The sequence below is a fragment of the Pongo abelii genome, chromosome 1 (assembly GCF_028885655.2).
Source record: "Pongo abelii isolate AG06213 chromosome 1, NHGRI_mPonAbe1-v2.0_pri, whole genome shotgun sequence".
Lineage (NCBI taxonomy): Eukaryota > Metazoa > Chordata > Mammalia > Primates > Hominidae > Pongo > Pongo abelii.
In genome coordinates this window covers 10,190,472-10,212,544 of record NC_071985.2, presented here as the reverse complement: position 1 = coordinate 10,212,544, position 22,073 = coordinate 10,190,472, and the positions used below count along the sequence as shown (strand labels likewise).

At 37.6% G+C, this 22,073-nt stretch overlaps 1 protein-coding gene across 1 annotated transcript in view; it reads right to left on the bottom strand.

Moving 5' to 3' along the window:
• Window positions 1-21,511, bottom strand: part of LOC100432518 (histone-lysine N-methyltransferase 2C-like) — a 56,240-nt gene extending 34,729 nt beyond the window's left edge. Inside the window, 13 exon segments of the mRNA XM_063721412.1 lie at window positions 1,049-1,343; window positions 1,927-3,810; window positions 4,191-4,216; window positions 5,782-5,938; window positions 8,322-8,395; window positions 10,026-10,235; window positions 10,470-10,607; window positions 16,788-16,907; window positions 17,008-17,040; window positions 17,217-17,345; window positions 18,679-18,783; window positions 19,370-19,412; window positions 21,368-21,511. Of these exon segments, the coding sequence (XP_063577482.1) occupies window positions 1,049-1,343; window positions 1,927-3,810; window positions 4,191-4,216; window positions 5,782-5,938; window positions 8,322-8,395; window positions 10,026-10,235; window positions 10,470-10,607; window positions 16,788-16,907; window positions 17,008-17,040; window positions 17,217-17,345; window positions 18,679-18,783; window positions 19,370-19,412; window positions 21,368-21,511 (3,358 nt within the window).
• Window positions 21,512-22,073: the final 562 nt, after the last annotated feature.

The window sequence follows — 22,073 nt, the reverse complement described above, 5'->3', positions numbered from 1 at the left end:
TAACATGGAGGTAGATATAAGACTAAAAGACATAAAACTAAAAAGCATATCCTAAAGAACTATTTCCTTATTATAACTAGGGCATAGGTTTGGCTTTGACTTTAGCCACTTTGAAAAAGGAAACATTCTTATGATTTATCACCACTAACTTACAACCCTATCTCACCATGGAAAGTTCCTAAAGGGAAAGTCCTTTCAGTTGGGAAATCTCTAAAATTTATTATTATTATTTTTTAAATTGAGACAGATCCTCGTTCTGTCTCCCAGGCTGGAGTGAGGTGGCGTGACCTCGGCTCACTGCAACCTCCGCCTCCTGGGTTCAAGCGATCCTTTTGTCTCAGCCTCCTGAGTAGATGCGAATACAGGCGCGGTGCATGCCGCCATGGCTGGCCAATTTTTGTATTTTTACTAGAGGCAGGGTTTTACCATGTTGGCCAGGTTGGTCTCGAACTCCTGACCTCAAGTGATCCGCCCACCTCGGCCTCCCAAAGTATTGGGATTACAGGCCTCAGCCACTGCATCCAGCCTAAAATTAATTTAGAATGTAAAGTTAAAAGGTAGAAATTTGGAGAGAGGACAAGTCTTATCACATCGTAGGAGGCTTTGCCTACACAGAATAGCTACATTTTGAGGATGTCATATGATAAACTACATCATTAAGGGTGCAAGGTAATGCTAACACAGTTAATACTTAAAAACAAAGGTAATGTTTTCAGAGTCTGTAGAGTTCTTAGAGGAAAAAAAGTCTATGACCTCTCATTAGCACTAAATAGCTGGTTATATATATTTCAAAGGGGAGAAAGAAGTATAAAGCAGTAACAGCTTCCTGATTAATACTAACTTCATTTGTCTATTTCTTTTTAAAAATTTTTAAATTTGTTTAAGAGGTGGGGGGGGTCTCACTATATTGCCCAGGCCGGTCTCAAACTCCTAGCCTCAAGCAATCCTCCTGCCTCAGCCAGTAGCTAGGATTACAGGCGCAAGCCACCACACCCAGCTCTGTTTCCCTCTTCTAATAGCAATTTAAATTCAGCAAGAAATTTAAAGCATTACCTAAATCCATGAGGTCTCATCCCCATACTAGCAACATCAGGAGGACAGGGTCCACGCTGATCTTTTGGGAAAACAGCATATCTAGGTCCTAAAGGAGGGGCAACAGGAGACCTAATGTTCCCAGGATAGGGAGGTGGGGGTCTGGTGAAAGCCTGGTTAACATTCTCTGGTTGCCAGTGTTGAAGAGGCCCTGGATGAGGCATTGCGGGTGAGTCCTGTGACCCCTTCTGTCGACCTGCAATGTTCTTCTGCTGTTGCTGCTGGAGAATGATTTCACGTAACTTCTGCCGCTAAATGGGAAGAAACAAAAATCACTGGGGTTTGTGATAATTAATGGCTTTTTAAAGGCTACTGGCTTTTTATTTTTAGATACGGGATCTTGCTATGTTGCCCAGGCTGGCCTCAAATTCCTGGACTCAAGTGATCCTCCTGTCTCAGCCTCTCAAGTAGCTGGGATTACAAGCATGCGCCACCATGCCTGACAGGTTAGTGGCTTTTTAAATCCTGATACTTTCATTATGTGGCCATGGTAATGTTTCAAAGTTTGATAAAATACCAGTTACATTTAACTATTCAATATATTAGGAAAAATAATTTGATGATTTGGGTCCTTTTCCTTGCCAGACAACTATCACAAAACAAAGCTTTAATACTTAAGGATTCCCCTGCGAATTCGTGAAGACTGAAATCAGATACAGAATAAATTAAACTGGTGTTAATTTCATCAATTTCATTTTTCTTTTTTGCAGTATGACAAACTCTACAGAATAAAAAAATAAAAAATTAACTCCTGTGTAGAAATTACTCAGTTTGACGAAATGAACAGCTTCCTCAAATAATACATTTAAAACCGAGAACATACAATGTGTTTACCTGTCTCAATTTCTCTGTATCTGCTTGGGCCATATTTACAGTATTCTGTGTATCAGTTACTCCTGAAGTTGGCACAGGTCCAGGAAGTTGGGAGACACCAGAGAACTGCTGGCCTTGGGAGTGCACTGGAGAGTCTGAAGATGCACAGAAGCTCCCCTCTGATCCAGGCCTTGGCTGATCAGCAACATCATGGGCAGTTTGACTTGTTCCAAAAGAGTCAGACTGAGATCTTGGAGTCATTGGAGGCTGATCATAGGGATCACAGGCAGCAGATGGGGAAACACGGCTAAATGTGTCTGAAAGACCAGGTCCAGGGGGCCTAGGTGTCTGGGAACATGTATCAGGTGGCCTTACCAACAGGCCAGGTAAAGCTGGTCCTCGGTTTTGTGCTGCTTGCAGGAAAGGATCCTGATTTGGCATGAGGACTGGTCTTGTCATTGAGGACCTAGTAAAACCCTCTGAAATCCTTGGCCTTGGTGTTGCTGGTGGCTGAGAGTAAGGGACAGAAATTCCAGGTCTTGGTGTTCCAGGAGGATGAGCATATGGATCAGAATGCCTCTGATTAGTTACAGGTGTAACAAACAAGTCAGTTTGTGTAGATGGTCTTGGGGTTGGGGGCTGCTGACTATATGAGTCAACAGTAGTCGGCCGGGGAGTTCCAGGAGGTTGAGAGTAAGGGTCTGTATTGGACCTAGCTGTTCCTGAAGATTGGGAATAAGAATCTACAACAGGTCGTGGAGTTCCTGGGGGTTGGGAGTATGGGTCCTGAGATGTTGGTCTTGATATGGTTCCAGGCTGGGAAAAAGCCCTTGAAGGATGGGCAAAAGATTCATTCATTGCTGGATGTGGGGTTAGGGGAGGCTGACTATATGGATCATTTGACTGATTATGAGAAAAATTATCTATAGGTCTTCGTGTCAAAGCAGGCCTTTCATAAGAGTCAACAGACAATCGCTTTGATGCCTGTGACACTGATCCATAAGGATCCTGAGAGGATGGAGGAGGTTGCATTGGAGTCTTAAAAGGTCCAGGACCACTATCAAGAGGTGCAGGTGTCAACAAGGGTCGTGCATATGAGTCAGGTATCCTTTGTCTTTGAAACACATCTGCCCTAGGAGATGGTTTAGTAAAGTGATCATTGGTTCCAGCTGCTACAGGGCCTTTTGCAGTTTGTTCTGAAACTACAGGAGACCGGGATAGGCCCAACGATTTGGGAAATTGATCTGTCATCACAGGCCTAGGTGTGTCTGGAGGTTTTGCATAGGGGTCATTATTTGTCGTGGAGAAAGAACATAAATCTCTGACTGGGGATGGCCTATTTGCTGTTGTATCATTCATTTGAAGGGGCCTAGATACCGATGATAAAGGTGTACAGTTTTCCACTGGTGCAGCAGAATTTCTTCTGGAAAAACTATGGCCCACAGGAGGTGGTCCAGGGGTACCAACCATTTTTGCATATGGATCCATTGGAGATGGTGGTCATAGGTTAGAGGACCCAGGTGAAAACACTTGTGGTGAAGGTGGCTGAGAAGTCTGAGCCTGAGAAAGACTACCCTGGATGGGAATCCGGGAGGGGGCTGGAGGAGGAGGTGGAGCTTGTGGTTTTACAAACACATCATCTGAAGATGTAGACGTAGGGGTACTGGGTGGCTGTTTTGTAAACAGTTCTTTATGGAATGACTGTGCAGGAGACATATTTCCATTGCCAGGCTGAGGTGTCAAAGGACTCTGTATCCCACTACTTGGGGTATCTGAACCAGACTGCACCAGAAGATGCTGAGAACCAAACTGCTGTTGTTGCTGCTGCTGCTGCTCATTTTTCACCTGTTCAAGTTTCTGTGTGGCTTCAATTTTAGCTTGCTACTTACTTTTCTGACGCATTTGCTATTAAAATAGAAAAGAAAAAGCAATCATATTTAGGTTAACGAAGAAAACTACCATCATGGGGGGAAAAAGCAACAGAAAGTTAATTTGTTTGATGTTAGCAGCTACCAGATTGCTCCCATATTAGATTATGAATTCCTGAAGAAGAGAAATTACTCATCTTGGTATGTTCCATTTGTGCCTAGGGCAGTATATTGTTTATAATATTTCGATAAACTTCCCAAATCAATTAAAATATATTTTACTGAAAAGAGAAACAAGTCTATCCTAAATCAAATTTTCGTGGTCTAAGAACTATATTCTAAAATAATAATGCAAAAACCTCCCTTCTCAAAACAAAAATGCAACTTCAAAAAGTAGATTATCCAAAAATTCCATACCTGTCTAAATTTCCATTCCTGTTCATGTTCTTTTTTTTTTCTTTTATTTATTTATTTATTATTATTATACTTTAGGATTTAGGGTACATGTGCGCAATGTGCAGGTTAGTTACATATGTATACATGTGCCATGCTGGTGCGCTGCACCCACTAACTCGTCATTTAGCATTAGGTATATCTCCCAATGCTATCCCTCCCCCCTCCCCCCACCCACAACAGTCCTCAGAGTGTGATGTTCCCCTTCCTGTGTCAATGTGTTCTCATTGTTCAATTCCCACCTATGAGTGAGAATATGCGGTGTTTGGTTTTTTGTTCTTGCGATAGTTTACTGAGAATGATGATTTCCAATTTCATCCATGTCCCTACAAAGGACATGAACTCATCATTTTTTATGGCTGCATAGTATTCCATGGTGTATATGTGCCACATTTTCTTAATCCAGTCTATCATTGTTGGACATTTGGGTTGGTTCCAAGTCTTTGCTATTGTGAATAATGCCGCAATAAACATACGTGTGCATGTGTCTTTATAGCAGCATGATTTATAGTCCTTTGGGTATATACCCAGTAATGGGACAGCTGGGTCGAATGGTATTTCTAGTTCTAGATCCCTGAGGAATCGCCACACTGACTTCCACAATGGTTGAACTAGTTTACAGTCCCACCAACAGTGTAAAAGTGTTCCTACTTCTCCACATCCTCTCCAGCACCTGTTGTTTCCTGACTTTTTAATAATTGCCATTCTAACTGGTGTGAGATGGTATCTCATTGTGGTTTTGATTTGCATTTCTCTGATGGCCAGTGATGGTGAGCATTTTTTCATGTGTTTTTTGGCTGCATAAATGTCTTCTTTTGAGAAGTGTCTGTTCATGTCCTTTGCCCACTTTTTGACGGGGTTGTTTGTTTTTTTCTTGTAAATTTGTTTGAGTTCATTGTAGATTCTGGATATTAGCCCTTTGTCAGATGAGTAGGTGGTGAAAATTTTCTCCCATTTTGTAGGTTGCCTGTTCACTCTGATGGTAGTTTCTTTTGCTGTGCAGAAGCTCTTGAGTTTAATTAGATCCCATTTGTCAATTTTGGCTTTTGTTGCCATTGCTTTTGGTGTTTTAGACATGAAGTCCTTGCCCATGCCTATGTCCTGAATGGTAATGCCTAGGTTTTCTTCTAGGGTTTTTATGGTTTTAGGTCTAACGTTTAAGTCTTTAATCCATCTTGAATTGATTTTTGTATAAGGTATAAGGAAGGGATCTAGTTTCAGCTTTCTACATATGGCTAGCCAGTTTTCCCAGCACCATTTATTAAATAGGGAATCCTTTCCCCATTGCTTGTTTTTCTCAGGTTTGTCAAATATCACTACTTTAAAGTTCATATGGAACCAAAAAAGAGCCCGCATTGCCAAGTCAATCCTAAGCCAAAAGAACAAAGCTGGAGGCATCACACTACCTGATTTCAAACTATACTACAAGGCTACAGTAACCAAAACAGCATGGTACTGGTACCAAAACAGACATATAGATCAATGGAACAGAACAGAGCCCTCAGAAATAACACCGCATATCTACAACTATCTGATATTTGACAATCCTGTTCATGTTCTGATTCTCTTTGCTTTAAAGGATCTTTGAAAAGCTCCAAATCAACACGAGAGCTGGGATCAATGCTATCTTGCTGTTGCTGCCTTTTCATGGAATCATTTGACATCTGTACTTTATTAATGCGTAAAGCAGCTCTGTTATCTCTGGCTTTTTGCTTTGACAAAAGAAGAAAAAAAATTTCCCAGATTATGTTAAATGTTTTAAGGAATAAAATAAAACGATCATGAACTTTCTCAAATAAAAGAAAAAAAAGTCAGGTAAAATACTTGAAATACTTACGGCACCTCCCAAAAAAGGATCTGGACACTAACTCATCTTCTCTCTTTACAGTACACAGTACCTATCAGTTGAGGATATATTTCTATGTATTTGAATTAAGCTTAAAGATCCTAGGTGTGATTTAATATTTTAGCTCCTAGTTTTCTTAACACATCCTTAGAAATTATGTCTCCTTCAATTTAGAAAGAAGGGGCTGGGGCCAGGCATGGTGGCTCATGCTCGTAATCCCAGCACTTCGGGAGGCCAAGGCGGGTGGATCACCTGAGGTCAGGTGTTCGAGATCAGCCTGACCAACATGGTGAAACCCCACCTCTAATAAAAATACAAAATTAGGCCTGGCGCAGTGGCTGACACCTGTAATCCCAGTACTTTGGGAGGCTGAGGCAGGCGGATCACCTGAGGTCGGGAGTTCGACACCAGCCTGACCAACATGGAGACACCCCATCTCTACTAAAAATACAAAATTAGCCAGGTGTGGTGGCACATGCCTGTAATCCCAGCTACTCGGGAGGCTGAGGCAGGAGAATCACTTGAACCTGGGAGGCGGAGGTTGTGGTGAGCCAAGATCGCACCGTTGCACTCCAGCCTGGGCAACAAGAGCAAAACTCTGTCTCAAAAAAAAAAAAAAAGAAAAAGAAAAATCAGCCAGGCATGGTGGCACATGCCTGTAATCCCAGCTACTTGGGAGGCTGAGGCAGGAGAATTGCTTGAATCTGGAAGGCAGAGGTTGCAGTGAGCCGAGATCGCACCATTGCACTCCAGCCTGGGCAACAACTGTGAAGCTCCATCTCAAAAAAAAAAAAATTTAGAAAAAAGGAAAAATATCCAATCAGTCTTTTAAAAAAAAAATCTAGATATTTGAAATGTATCATTAAAGAAATCACTTAAAAATTTTAAAAATTCTGTCATTAACTAATTCAAGTCAAGATAAAATTCAGCATATCAATACATCTATAGATATGTGATAGAGCATATATACACACATATATGCTCTATCCAAAATAATCACTGTAACTGAAAATACGTGCACTGGGGAACTAGCTGGAAAATATATATATTTTCCAACAATAATACAGATTTAATATGCTTTAAAATGAAAGCAAGGATTTGGTTCCAGCTGACAATCTTAATTTGGCTCTTTGGGAGAAAATAATTTACCATATGAATTGAGAATCTTATAAAATTACCTAATAGTTCATGGCAAAGATCATGTGTCAAAAACTCTTTAAAGATGCCTAAATATTTCTCTTTCAAGATGCACAAAGATTCTCTATGAAACCTAACAAGAAAAGAGGTGACTGTGGAAGACACTGAGGCATGCCAATCCAGTCTCCAAATTTAGTACAGTTGTCCCTCTGTATCCATGGGGTATTGGTTCCAGGATTCCCTGCAGATACCAAAATCCACAGATGCTCAAATCCGTTGTAGAAAATGTCACAGTATTTGCATATAACCTACACATATCCTCCTGTATACTTTCTCCCTTTCTATTTTCTGACCCAGCAGGGTCTTGCTCTGTCACCTAGGCTGGAATGCAGTGGTACAATTTTGGCTCACTGAAGCCTCAACCCCTCAAGTCTCTCAAGTAGCTGAGACCACAGGCATGCGCCATCGTACCCAACTAATTTTTTCATTTTTTATAGAGATGAAGTTTTGGCTCTGTTGCCCAGGCTGGTCTTGAACTCCTGGGCTCAAGCAATCTGCCCACCTTGGCCTCTCAAACTGCTGGGATTACAGGTGTGGGCCACTGTGCCTACCCCCTCCTGTATACTTTAAGTCATCTTTAGATTACTTGTAATACTTAACACAATATAAAAGCTATGTAAATCATTGTTATATTGTTTTAAAAACAATGACAAAGAAAAGAGTCTGTACAAGTTCAGTATAGATGTTTTTCCAAAATATTTTTGATCCATGGTTGGTTGAATCCACAGATATAGAACTCATGGATACAGACTGCCAACTGTACCTCTGCTGAAGAGATAAAACAATTTTAAAGTGAAATGAATTACTCCTTCCCCCCTAAAATAGCTGATTTTCAATCTTCAACATTTTGGTTCTGTTAACTTGCTTATAAAAATGTCACACTCTCAATTAAGACATAAGGAGTTAGAAAATCACTGTAAAAATAAAGTTGCTTGTTGTACAGGTACTAACAAGCATTTTCTGAAATGGAAATTTGTTTTTTATTAACCTAATACAAATAAGGTTCAAGCACTGTATTTAAATATTTAAAAGATAGGAGTTTCTTAAAATACCACATATGGTGCTCTTTCTTGTGAGCTTGCTTTTCTCCACAATTTGGCAATTTGCTTCACTCTAGTAGTCCAATCTGCAACAAAAGAACAGAGTATAACACTTTCTCAGAGCCACGCTAATGATGTGTTGTAATAAAGAATGTTGATGAACTGCTGACAGTTAATCTTATTCAGGCCGTATTCTCATGAGGTCATAGACCTATATTAAGTTTTTTACAAAGAACAAAGATCCTGGCACACTGCAGGCCAAACAAATGTTTTCTAAATGAAGTGTTGCCTTATTAACAACCTAGCTTGTAAAGTTGGGAACTTTTTAGATTCAAGGGACAAAGTAGCAAAAATGTAAGCCAAACATAATAAATTCCCTCTGGTGGTAAGATACCACCAGAACCAAAGTGCAAGTTTGTAAAACATCTGTGCTAAACAGAAATCTATCAATTTGACCTACCAGAAGTAAACAAAGTCATAAATAAGCATCTCACTAGCATTTGTGGACAACAAACACATGGAAAAATAATGAGTTCAAACCATTTATATGAAATTCAGTGTTATCACGGTATACAAAATGAAGAAGCCTGGGTAAGATCAACAGTTAATGATAAATACAGAAATTATTTATTCCACATTACAAAAAGAAAGCAAGCTTCCAAAAAGCCAATGAAAATGAAAAATCAGTTCACAGACCAACAGCTTTAACACAGTATTTCATGAGGTTCTTGAGTCACAAAGTAAAATTATTAAAGAAAATTACATTTAAAAAAGTTACAGCTCTGCTGTAAGGACAATTTGTGCTGACACAAAATGACAACATACCCATATATGTTCATAAACAGCAAATGTAAGCATGGAAAAAAAGTGGCTGAAGAATGGGACACTGCCTTCACAGGTCTCCCTGCATCAAACCACTGATTTCTATTGTTAGATAAAAAGCATTTCATTTATTACAATACATAATGAATAAAGTACCATGAAGACGCCAATCCAAAAAGGTACCTAAAAACAGGGGTCATCCAAATGAAAGTCACTTCCAGGTACCCCTCTAGTAATTTAAGAGTTTGTGTATTGATAGATAGCTGGGAAACTATTGCAAAACTGAGTTTGAATAACTTTTTCAATCTTGGTTTGTCTGACACCATGAACTCAAAATAATAAAATCGCATTGCTTGCATATATTCAATAATTGACATTTCATTAATCCAAATTTCTCATTTACTGGTTAATCAGAATTTTCACAAACTGTACTATTATCATCTGTGTTTTTCAAGAGGCAGTGGTAATAGCTGGACAGTCAGGGAAAGTGAGAGGGAAAGAAGGGAAGACAATATTGAATTCGTTTCATAAAAACACTATTTAGGATTCACTGATTTAGCCTAGCAGTATTTTTGATTAAATGATAGTTTGGGTTCTAGAAATTTTTTAAAGAATCACATAACACTGATTTCTGCATATTAATAAGTACTGCTAGGAGCTGAAAAACTGACCATTTCACTAACTGAAACTAATTTTTGGGAAATATGAGGATGGATGCAGGGTCTAGGACAAAGTAAAATGCAAAATGTTTCTAGACATCTAGGGAATCTTTATGTTGTGGGTCATCATAGATGAAAATTAGTTAAGCTACCTTTCTATTGCAGTTAAAAAAAAAGGTATTGCACATGTGAAAATGTTGGTAAAATAGAGAGAAATAATATATTCATGGCTTACCAGGGAATTCTTCCTTTAAGTTGGGGAAATTAATATTGGTGTAGAGAACTGGGGCAACTGTTGCCATTTCACCCAGAGCCTCCTCTTTCTCCCACTTAAGCGTGCTTCTCTGGGCATTTGACATTGTGTTATTTTCTCCTTCCACAGTGGGAGCTGATGATGTCCAAGAGTTGTTAGGATCACTTGCCACTGGATTAAAGGCTGAATTTTATCCCTGGGAAAAAATAAATAACTTTACTTTATAAACATAAAATAACTTTTTAATATATGTTCAAGTATAGCTTTCATTAAAACTTATTACAAAATAGTTAAAAGTAACATATTTATAGCAAAAGCCACAATAAATGCAACATACAATATCATACACAATCATTTAAGCAGACTAATTTATATATAAATCAAACAGAAATTAGTGCAATTTAAGTTTCCATAGAAAATAAGGCTTGTACCTGGCATCAGGATAAGGGGATTGTGCAATTGCAGAGAAAGCTCCCAGTCCGCTTCCAGGTGGCAAAGAATTATGTGGAAGATGAGGACTGGGTCCAATAAGGCCATTCATGACAGGCATCCGTGAAAAAACATCTTAAGAGAAAAAAATAATTCCGTTTGCATAATATTCTTAAATAACAAGGAGTTGAAGTAAAGCTGACCCTTGAACAACATGGTTTTTAACTGCATGGGTCCACATAAACACAAATTTTTTTCAACTCAGTGTGGATGGAAAACACAAGTGAAACCCATGCATAGAGAGGACCAACTTTTCTTGTATGCCAAGTTCCATAGGGCCAACATTTGACTTATGTATTCTCAGATTTTGGTTATACCTGGGGGTCCTGGAACCAAAGCCCCAAGTATAGGAGAGATGCTTGTACTTCTAAATCAAAACCTTTAATGCAATTTAAAAGTAGGATTTTTTTCAGTATTATATAATCCTTAAAGAGTGACTTTTGGCTATAAGATTTTGAAATATGATCTCTACAGCTGTGATTATTTCATTATTATGTACTAGAAATAGCAAGTGTTCCGGAGTCCAAAAGCCCAGGGTGTGAACCTCAATTTTACCTGTTAGAAGCAGAATCAATTTCTATTTCTGTAAACTGTAGGTATTCTGTTATTTGGGTTAATTGAGATAATGTATGTACAGCTCTAAACATAGTTCCTGGTATGCAGTAACTATTCGACACATATTAACTCCTAAAAAACACTAATGAATCACAGCAAATGCTAGTAAGTTTTATCAAATATTCTTTCTCTTCATTAAAAATTTACAAACAGATGTTTCTTATATTTTATTCCTGCTCCTCTTAATACCAAAAAAAAAAAAAAATCTATGATTCTTTCCTTTTTTTTTTTTTTTTTGAGATGGAGTCTCACTCTGTCACCCAAGCTGGAGTGCAGAGGCAAGATCTCAGCTCACTGCAACCTCCCTCCGCCTCCCAGGTTCAAGCAATTCCGCCTCAGCCTCCTGAGTAGTTGGAATCATAGGCACTTGCCACCATGCCCAGCTAATTTTTGTATTTTTAGTGGAGGTGGGGTTTCACCATTTTGGCCAAGCTGATCTCAAACTCCTGCCTCAAGTGATCCACCCGCCTCAGCCTCCCAAAGTGCTGGGATTACAGGTGTGAGCCACTGTGTCCACCCCCTATGATTCTTAAATTGATACTTTCTCTAAATTAGTTTTGAGTAAGCAATATATCTATCACTATCAATCAGATGATTATTGCTAAAAATATATACACTCTGGTTTTGGCCTAATTTTTATAACTTACAGTGTTCAGCCCCCAAACACATTTGAATTCTCATTTGAGCTTATTCACAAACATCAAATACCTTATCGTTTTCTTTCTGAATAGACATTAGGCAAATAAAAGGACTATCTTATGTTTCTTTACAACACTCCTTTAAGCATGTAACTCCAATCCTTATTGTGAAAGTCTACTTGTCTAAACTATTGGGAAATAAGCCAACTGTCCATATTGGAGCAGTTTCCAGAAAAAAGAAAGAACAACAACAACAAAAACTTTGTGTACCTGCAAAAAGCCCTCCCAATTAAACTTGGTGATTTGTGGAAATACACAAGGCCTCTGTTAACTGTTGCAACACTTACAGCCATACTATTACAGGAGATCCACATCACCAAATAATTACACAAATAGCAATACAGAGTTGACTAATACTTCCTAACCTGATCACCTGATTTTGTTTTTTATCTAATGTCATTCCATTTGATTAAAAAAAAAGTCTCCTACATGTACATTTTACAATATATAATGGCCTTTCACTTAAACCACATCATTTGAATGTTACAACACTAAAGCCTACATAGCTCCAGTATGTATGTGCCGATACTAAGGATGATCACTGAGAAGTTTAAAAGATTTTGTCTCAAAGACTTCCTAGAACTCTCTGACTTCCACAAATGGGCTTACCCTACTAAATGCCACAGCTGGGTCCACTGGATCAGGTTTTCACAATGACAAATATCTCATGATACTTACATTTACTCCAAGGATTAAAGGGCAAGATTTCTGCTTTTTTCAAACTAGAATGCTACATCTATTTTCAACTTCAGTGAAAAGCAGGTTCCATTAAGGCAGGGGTCCCCAACTCTGGGGCCACAGACTGGTACCAGTCCATGGCCTGTTAGGAACCCGGCCGCACAGTAGGTGAATAGCGGGCAAGTGACCATTACCGCCTGAGCTCCACCTCCTGTCAGATCAGCGGCGGTATTAGATTCTTATAGGATCGCAAACCCTACTGTGAAGTGTGCATGCGAGCATGTTCCTACGAGAATCTAATGCCTCATGATCTGAGGTGGAACAGTTTCATCGCAAAACCATTCCCCAACCCACAAACCTGGGTTTGTGAAAAAATTGTCTTCCTTGAAACTGGTCCCTAGTGCGAAAAAGGCTGGGGACTGCTGTGTTAAGGAATGTGGAATTTTAATAAACAATATCAAATGTCTTTCATGTAATTAGGAGAAACAAGAGTTTATTGACAAGGAGAATGTGATCCATACTGTAGCTAGGTATCAGTGCCATCTACTGATATTACAATAATAATCTTATAATAATCTACAATATTACCATGTTGAAACTTTTCCCAATAGTAATATTAGCTATTATTTGTTAAGTACTTTATGCTATGCTAAGCACTGTCTTAAAAGCTTTACAGCTTCATGAAAACCCATTGAAATAGGTTATTATGTTCAGCTCCATTTAAGCAAAGAGGACCCACAGAAATTAAATAATTTTTTCAAGGACAAAGAAGTAAAAGCAAAGTATTTTATTCAAGAAGTGGTCTTTTTTTTCCCAAGTCCACCATATATACCCAAACTAGTCATATTCGTTTATAAAAGTTCAAAAGTTACTTCACAACTTTTACATAAAGGTATTTCAAGTTACTCTATCTCAATCTTGAAAATTCTGTTCTCTACTTTCTGAACTTTATTACCATCAGACATTAAAGCATATTACATATTACATAATAACATATTACACTTTGCCTCCCCTTTCTCATCAATTCTATTGAAGTTACTCCACTGAAGATTAGCAACAACCTTCCCATGGTCCAATGAAACAATGTTTTTCAAGTAGTCATCTTACTTAACTGTACAACCTGTCTCTAACGATCATTCATTTCCGAGATCCTATACCTCTCACTCAATGTCTCAAATCTCTCACTACTTTTTTTACTTTCACCTAACCTTTAAAAGGAAGAAAGATAAAAAACATGTAATTGCACACCTAATATAAATCAGATGAGTTAAGCATATACTTAATTACATTTAATTAAAAAGCATTCCTCGAGATTCTATACTCTACTGGCAGTATATTCTCTTAATAAATCTCATCCTTCCCACATCTGCAATTAGCACAATTACACAGATAATTCCTACATTTTCATCCATCTCCTTGACTAACTGCAACTGCCTGTAAGTCAGAATAGTGTATATGTCCCATTTCTACCAACCTAAAAGAGGTCTAAAACTAAATTCATTGTACCTCCACTACCTTCTATCAGCACACACACTAAGTCCTCCTTTGTTTTATGTTTCATGATTATCCTCTGGGCCCCTGGTTTATACATAGTCTAATTCACTTTAATTTCCCCCTTTCCTCACACCTTATATCCATTCAGTAGCACAGTCCTACTTGTTCTAATGTCATTTTCTCTCGTATCTATTCCTTCCTTTCAATCAGCACTGAAGCATCTTTACATGGAACCTACTTTTTAACTTAGTCTCCACCACAATAACCTCATTAGTACAATTCTTCTTGCCCAAATGTATTCCCAATATTGACACCAGAGCTACCTCAGCGAAACACATAAGTGATCAGATCACACCACTGGTGTAAGGTCTTCAAAGGCTCTTGGAAGCGTCTAGGGAAAAGGCCAGCTGCCTCTGCCTATTTCTCAGAGCCCTTTACAATCAGCACCAATGTCCACTTCTAGTTTTGCTTCCTTAAACAATGCCCACTCCCTTTGCTCTAGAAAACGTTAAAGTTGCCATTCTTGAATAACTGTGTGTCACCCTATATGTAATTTGATCATGCTTTGCCCTTACATTAGAACTACTATTCTTTCAAACAAGAACAATGAAATCTTAGTGATTCATAAGGCTGTACTTGAATTATACTGCACTATAATACACATTAGTTGTATACCCGAAAGTCTACAGTATTAGAATTACAAACTCCTAAGGGTAGACAACCTGATTCACCCTGTATTACACATTAACACCTTGCAAAAAAAAAAAAGAAAAGTAAAGAAAAAGAAGTCATCCTCTCAAGACCTTTTAAAAATGAGACTGCACAATGAAGTGATTTTCATAATGATTGTAAGATTTTTTTATAAAGAAATACATCTTTGATTTTTAAAATATGCACTTTCAGTTCAGAAAACATAAAGACAGGTCATTTTTATATGTTGAAAAGAGAAATACTGAATAGTTCTTAATCGTTAAAACAGCATACGGGGGCTGGGCACGGTGGCTCACGCCTGTAATCCCAGCACTTTGGGAGGCCGAGGCAGATGGATCACAAGGTCAGGAGTTTAAGACCAGCCTGACCAAGATGGTGAAACCCCGTCTTTACTAAAAATACAAAAAATTAGCCGGGCGCAGTGGCAGGCACCTGTAATCCCAGCTACTCAGGAGGCTGAGGCAGAAGAATCGCTGAACTTGGAGGGCAGAGGTTGCAGTGAGCCGAGATCACGCCACTGCACTCCAGCCTGGGCAAAGGCGTGAGACTCTGTCTCAGAAAAAAAAGAAAAAAAAAAAGAAAAAAAAAGCATATGGGAAAAATTAAGGCAAGAAGTAGTTATGATGAGTATATTACCCAAAGGTAAATCACATGTTTAGCCTAGCAAAAATCAAGGTAAATTTATGTTTAGAGGCTAAACTGGTAAAAACTCAAATATTTCCATTATGTGCGTTATGGAATTTTCATGTATATACAAAGTTGTTAGTAAAGGTTACAAATTATTTACACACTTTGGCACTTATACAAGAAAAGGATAAGATATCCTCATGTTATTCAATTCAGGATATAGTCATGAGGCAGTGACAATAGGATATAGAGAAATGTTCCTATGCTCAAATCATCAGAAATATATACTAGCTGGGCACAGAGGTCCACGCCTGTAATCTCAGCACTTTGGGAAGCTGAGGTGGGAGGATCACTTGAACCCAGGAGTTCTAGACTGGCCTGGGCAACAAAGTGAGACCCCCACCTCTGCAAAAAATCAAAAAATTAGCCAGGCATGATGGCGTGTGTCTGTGGACACAGCTACATAGGAGGCTGAGGACAGTAGGATCGCTTGAGCCCAGGAGATCGCAGCTGACGTGAGTTGTGTTCACACCACTGCATGTCAGCCTGGGTGACAGAGCGAGACCCTGTCTCAAAACAAAACAAAAATACATATAGACAGAGTTATATACATGCCACCATGCAACTCCATAAACTCCTTCCTATAGGAGATTCCCGTACCTGTACCAATTTCCCTATCTACTCATACAGACCTTAATCCTAGGCTATCAAATTTCAGCTCTACAGAAAAGGGGAGAAATTGGTAGCTAGTTGTAAGTAGGCAGAAGAAAAATGAACAAAATAGGCAAACATTCACAAAATTTCATAGTGTCTACAGGGATAGAAAGGTCACTGATTTACTATGAAAGTATGTACTGAACACATACTCTGTGGCAGGGCATATAAGCAAGCACATGGACAACTCTAGTCTTTAAAGAGCTCACAATCTAAAGGGAAGACATAATTACCCAAACAGGTATTATATTTGTGCCATATGCTACAAATGAAAAACGTGGCGGTGGGGTGGTGACCAGCTAACCTCTGAGAGATGACAGTGAAACCAAGGGCAGATCAATGAGTACAGGCAGCCAGGTGAGCGGGGACAGTTCCATACACACACAGAAGTGCCTATGTGGGAAATGACTAGAGTGGAGTGAGCTGGGAATGGGACTTGCAGGGAGGGAAGAGGGCAGGCACTGTTACATCCTCCCCACTGCCAATGAATGAGCAAAAGAATTCTGGACATAAGGATAATTACAGAATTACAGAGAATTTCAGGGAGACCGCTATGTGAAGTCAGTATTTTTCTATAATTACAAAAGGGTTTTTCTCCCTATCAGTTTGTATATGTGGCTACTAAAGAACAGGGCAAAACTTGCTTGTGTGTGTATATGTACCTACATATATACACACGTGTGTGAATACAATGTAGAATTATAAAGTCATAACATACCCTGATTGTGTATTGGCAACAGCTGTGTTGGTGGGGGAGGCTGTGGCAATGGAGTTGGCTGAGTGTTCGCAGGACTAAGTACAGCTGTAAATAAGTCTTCAACATCTTTTCCGCCAAGCTCTAGGAGATAAAACAATAATAGTAACAAGATTAAAAGACTAGTAGGGTCATGGTATGGGGAATGCCATTTTCATAAACTAGAAAATCAAAACACATTTACCTGGAATTTTATATAATTTTCCAAGAATTGCTCCTAGAATAAATTTAAAAAAATAGAAACATTAACAGCTACTAATTCAATATACTGATATAAAATAGTATTTAACTGACAGAAATAATTAGAAGTTAAATTATAACCATGCAAAAATCTTTAAAAATCATATTTACTCAGGTCTTTTAGAAAGCCTAGATGCAGGGCAAATATTTTACCATCTGTGACCATTTTGTCTAGTTCAGGACTGAGGATCCCATCTAGCTGTTCTTCACTTAATGGTCGTGAAGTCTGATTGACACTTGGCTGAGGCAAAGAGGAAGGATCATCAGTGACAGGACCAATATCTACAAGAGTAAGGAAAATAAATTTAAAGGTGCATTCAGAATACTCACACAAAAATGTATAGCACTATTTACCTGTACTTAATATATAACAATATGATTAAAATAGAGAAATGAAGTCTGTAATTCTGAATCAGAATTCTCATATCAATTTGGAGAGGTGCTCAGTAAAAATTAGGCACAATATATTTGTATTCGGTGCCATGTAAAGTTCTATTTTAAGTAAAAACATTTCCTGAGGAATAAAAGAATACATCTGATTTTAACTTGCCAACTCCTGCCCAAAAAAAAAAAAAAAGCTTAAGATAGGAGTTTATGAGAAATAGATATGCAAATAATTGCTTTAATTTGGAAAATAGTGTTATCAAATGTACAGTTAAATTATTATGCACATATGTAAAAAGGAATATGTTTCATATGAATTAATGAAAAGCCCTAAAATTCTCAGTGTTTAATATTATCCTTTGTAAATAACTTCAATTATAGGTAATATTTTTAAAGTATTCTATAGGCACATTCTGATTATGTACATTACATTTTATAAAATTGTAACATGCTGTAGCTCACATTTGTAAGAGTCACATGTAAAAGTGGTTTATCATCTACATTTTTTTCATGCTTTCTCAATATTATTACTATCAAAAGTAAAAATTTAGTCTGTTCTTATTTGATCTTATATTAGGAACTAGCTCTACAACATTTAGGTAATATTGTAAATCACATATTAACAAAAATAAAATTATTCATTAAAGAAAAACTACTGAGAAAGTCACCCAAAGTACAGTACAGCTATACTATGCTTTAGCCACACACAAAAAGGGAAAAGCAAAGTATGGATTAGTGACAAATTAGCACTACTGATAAACAGAATGCACCTACAGGTTGTTTCAGCTGAAATCACTACAAAAAAAGAAGACTACTTCTAGTCAGCCGTCATCCATTGCTCAGTTTCTTACCAAATGGAAAAGGTGAGCTCTCAACCTGGAAAGTGCATAAATCAAGACCTATAAGACCAAACCAAATAAAATGGATGATTACCACAGGAGCGGGAAGTGAGGGAAAATACAAACAAAAGAAGAAAAAAGATACAGCAAGACTTTAAGGCAATATGCCTTAAACGTGATGCAATTAGAAAGACAACAGTAATTAACTAACTTGCTATACCCCTCCTAAAGCAGGAAAGCTGAGGTCAAAGAAAATTCTGAGTTCTTTAACAAAGCCAAAAACAAAAACAAAGTTACTGAGAAACAGACAAAAGGCTAAACTTGTTCCACACGTCACACACCTCTCGCTCACATCAGAAACCAGAAAAAGGGTAAACAGTATTCATATATACCTGAATGATCAACTGATTTTGCTAGATCATCTGAAATTATTCCAAGAATGTCATCATCTGTGTTTAAAACTTCAGAAATATCAGCTAATGGGTCATCAGCAGGACCTAAATATAGTAAATATGTTTTTTAAAATTTCAGTATTTTCTCAGATACTAAGCCATTTGCTAAATTGAGTACAGCAGATACTGAGTGAGGCAAGTGCTAGAATAAAAACCTGAGACTCGTAATTTTACAGTAAAAATTTTTCATAGCAAAGGAGATAATGTTTTGAATTACAAAAATTTACTAAAAATTCAGACTATTTTGTCTTGTGACTAATGTATATTGAGACAAAATTTAAAGACCTGTAGGCAATAAAAGTGAAACAGAATAAATGCTGTAAGAAACAAAACAAAAAAATATTTTTCATTAAGAAAGTGGCATGTCTAAAAGTGACATTGAGAAATTAAAACACAGTAGGAAAAGTTAAAATATGAAAGACAAACCTATCACTCTTTAGAAATTCCATATGGAGCACAAGCCAGGTACCATCTAGTAACTACTTGCAGCTTTGCTGTTCAATAAATGAACACTCACTCATTTATTTAAAAAAGTATTTCACTACCCACAGAACTGTGTCTATGGATCACGTATCAGGCATTGCCCACTCAGCAATGACTGAAACAAAGTGCATGCCCTCAGAGGGCTTACTTTCTCGGGGGGAGTTAGTAAATAAACGACATCGCTGTAAGTGCTATTTAAAGAAAAAACAAGGAAAAAGGATTAAAAATAAGCTGCGGGGATGCTGTAGTAGACAGAGTGGTCTATGAAGACCTTTAGGAGATAACTGAACATAAAACTAAATGAGGGAGTAAGTTATATGCACAAAGATGGAGCTAACCCTCCAAACTAAGGCAAAGCAGACATAAAGCCCCTGGGGCAAGCCGGGTTTGCCAACAAGAGAGGCCAGAGTGTTAACAGTAAGAAAAAATGGTAAGGGTTAAAAAAGAGGCAGCTAGGGCAAGATTATGTAAGATTTTAGAGATCATGGGGAAGACTGGGTTTTATTCTGACGTGTAACGAGAAGTTGCTGGGAGGCTGAAAGACAGGAGACGACTAATATTTTAAAGGGAACATACTGGCTGCTATATGTAGAGCAGATGAGGGGTGGGAATTAGAGAGGGGCTGGCAAGTTTAGAAAAGGGCACTGGTGCAGTCTGAGAGGTGAGGTGATGACAGCACCAGGGTTATAAGGAAAGTTGAGACAAGTGGTTGGCTTTGGGACGTATTTTGAAGGCAGAGACAAACGTGGATGAATGAAAGGGAAAGAAAAGTCAAGGAGGATTCTAAGGGTTTGGGGCTTAACCAAGAAACTATTGGAACTCTTGTTTGGGCTAGCTTTAATAATTATATTAGTCATTCAGTAAAGAGAAACTGAAATTTTTAATCCATCTCAAGTTTATTTTTACTTAAAAGGGGGAGGAGGGCATAAATGTAATATTCCAGGTCAAATACTTCTGTCAGACAGTCTTGGTCCCATTATATAGTTTTCAAAATGTAATTCATATGTAACATATCACATTAAGTTTTGCATGCCCAAATATCCAGGAACTTTTAGAGAAAATTATTTCAATAATGACAACACTGCAGTTCAAAGAAAAAAATTCTGGATAATTTTTTTAGGAGTCATATAGCAGTTTTTTGTTTTAAAGTAATGGAATTCTACCATACAAATATAACTAATTTTTTAAAGACTGTTTTACAAGTTTGCCCCTACCTAAAGGATTTTATATCTGAATAAATCATTAAAATTGATATAATAGGCTATAATGAATGACATGTTAAAAAAAAGCCTTTAGTCATTAATTTTCCATTATAAAGTGAAAAGAGTGGTTCAATTGCAATGAACAATTAATCTAGGTTTTGAAATGGGTATATTTTTCTAGTCCTCCAAGTTTTGGCCTTATTGTAAAACTGTTCTCTCTTCAGTATTTTTGTGGAAAAAAATAATCAAATAAAGAAAAAAAAAACTTGTATCAATATCTTTCCTATATGTTCTCTGTCCAATTTCAATCCTTTTGCTTTTAAAACTCAACAAAGAGCTCCTATTTAAGCCTTCAAGTGGCTAGTTATAAGAGTTATAAGATATACTTTATCGTAAAATATCCTTTGAAGGACCCACAGGTCTTTCATTATACATTATTTTTAACAACATACTGACAAGGACAAGAGCAGGTCAATACTTAAAACAACAGAATTAAAGTAGGAGGTAAAAAATATGTAAGATTGAACAAACAAGAAGCATGAACTCACTACCAACAGTGAGGGAGACTGGACATGCACATGTGTCCAACACGGGGTAAGATTGCTTCTAATTATTTCAAAAAGTCAAAATCAAAAATAGCTGTATTTCAATTCAGGATAATGCCAAGTTAATGAAGCATTAACTACTTAACATCAAAAGTCATTTTTCAGTGGAAGATTGCTTTAAAATTATTGTTCAAAATGAGTTTATAAAATTAACTGAGTAACAAATGCAATTAATGGTAAAAAAGGAAGCTTACCAGAAGAACAATGATTTACAATTGACAGAACCATAGGGGAGAAGTGGGAGAAACACTGATCATGACACTTACCTACCCAATGAGTTAAACTCCTAGAGCCTTGCTGACATTGCTGTAACTCTGTAAATATACCAAGTTCTCATACCTTTCTCTGATTGTTAATAGTTCCTATAGGCACTGCATTTAGGATAACGGTTCTCAACCGGGGGTGATTTTGCCCACCAAAAGATATTTGGCAATATCTGGAGATATTTTTGACCACCATGAGGCAAAAGATGCTGTTAAACATCCTTCTATACACCAGAAAGGCTCCCTCCCACAACAAAGAATTACTGGTGCAACTGTCAGTAGTAAGAAACCATGACCTAGGGCAACAGACTTCACTGTAGTAACACAGTATACCAGCAAGTTCCCAAGTACCCCCACATCCATTTTGGTTTCTCTGTTTTGAATTTAAGCTGTATGATTAACAAAAAATCTATCTTAGATTTTTAGTCAAAAAGTCACTGTTGGCCAAATTATAACCCCTCACATTGCCCTCAGCAAAGTGTAAAGCAAACATTTTCCTTCACAACTCTTGATGTTGGTACTAGTTACACAGGTAAATTAATTTGCTACATCTTATACACCTGTCCACTCAAAATAGTTCCACTTACTGAATGTAAGTTATACTTCAATGCAGTTGATTTTTCAAATGCATATGAGGCCAAACAAAAACATTTCAAAAAGATTTACCTGAAAGGAAGATGTATGTTATATGATATAAAGAAAGTATCTGTGAATAATTCTACATACGGTGAGTTCCAGATTTTGTTGGAGCCGAGGATGAACTAAGTAGTGGATCTAAGGAA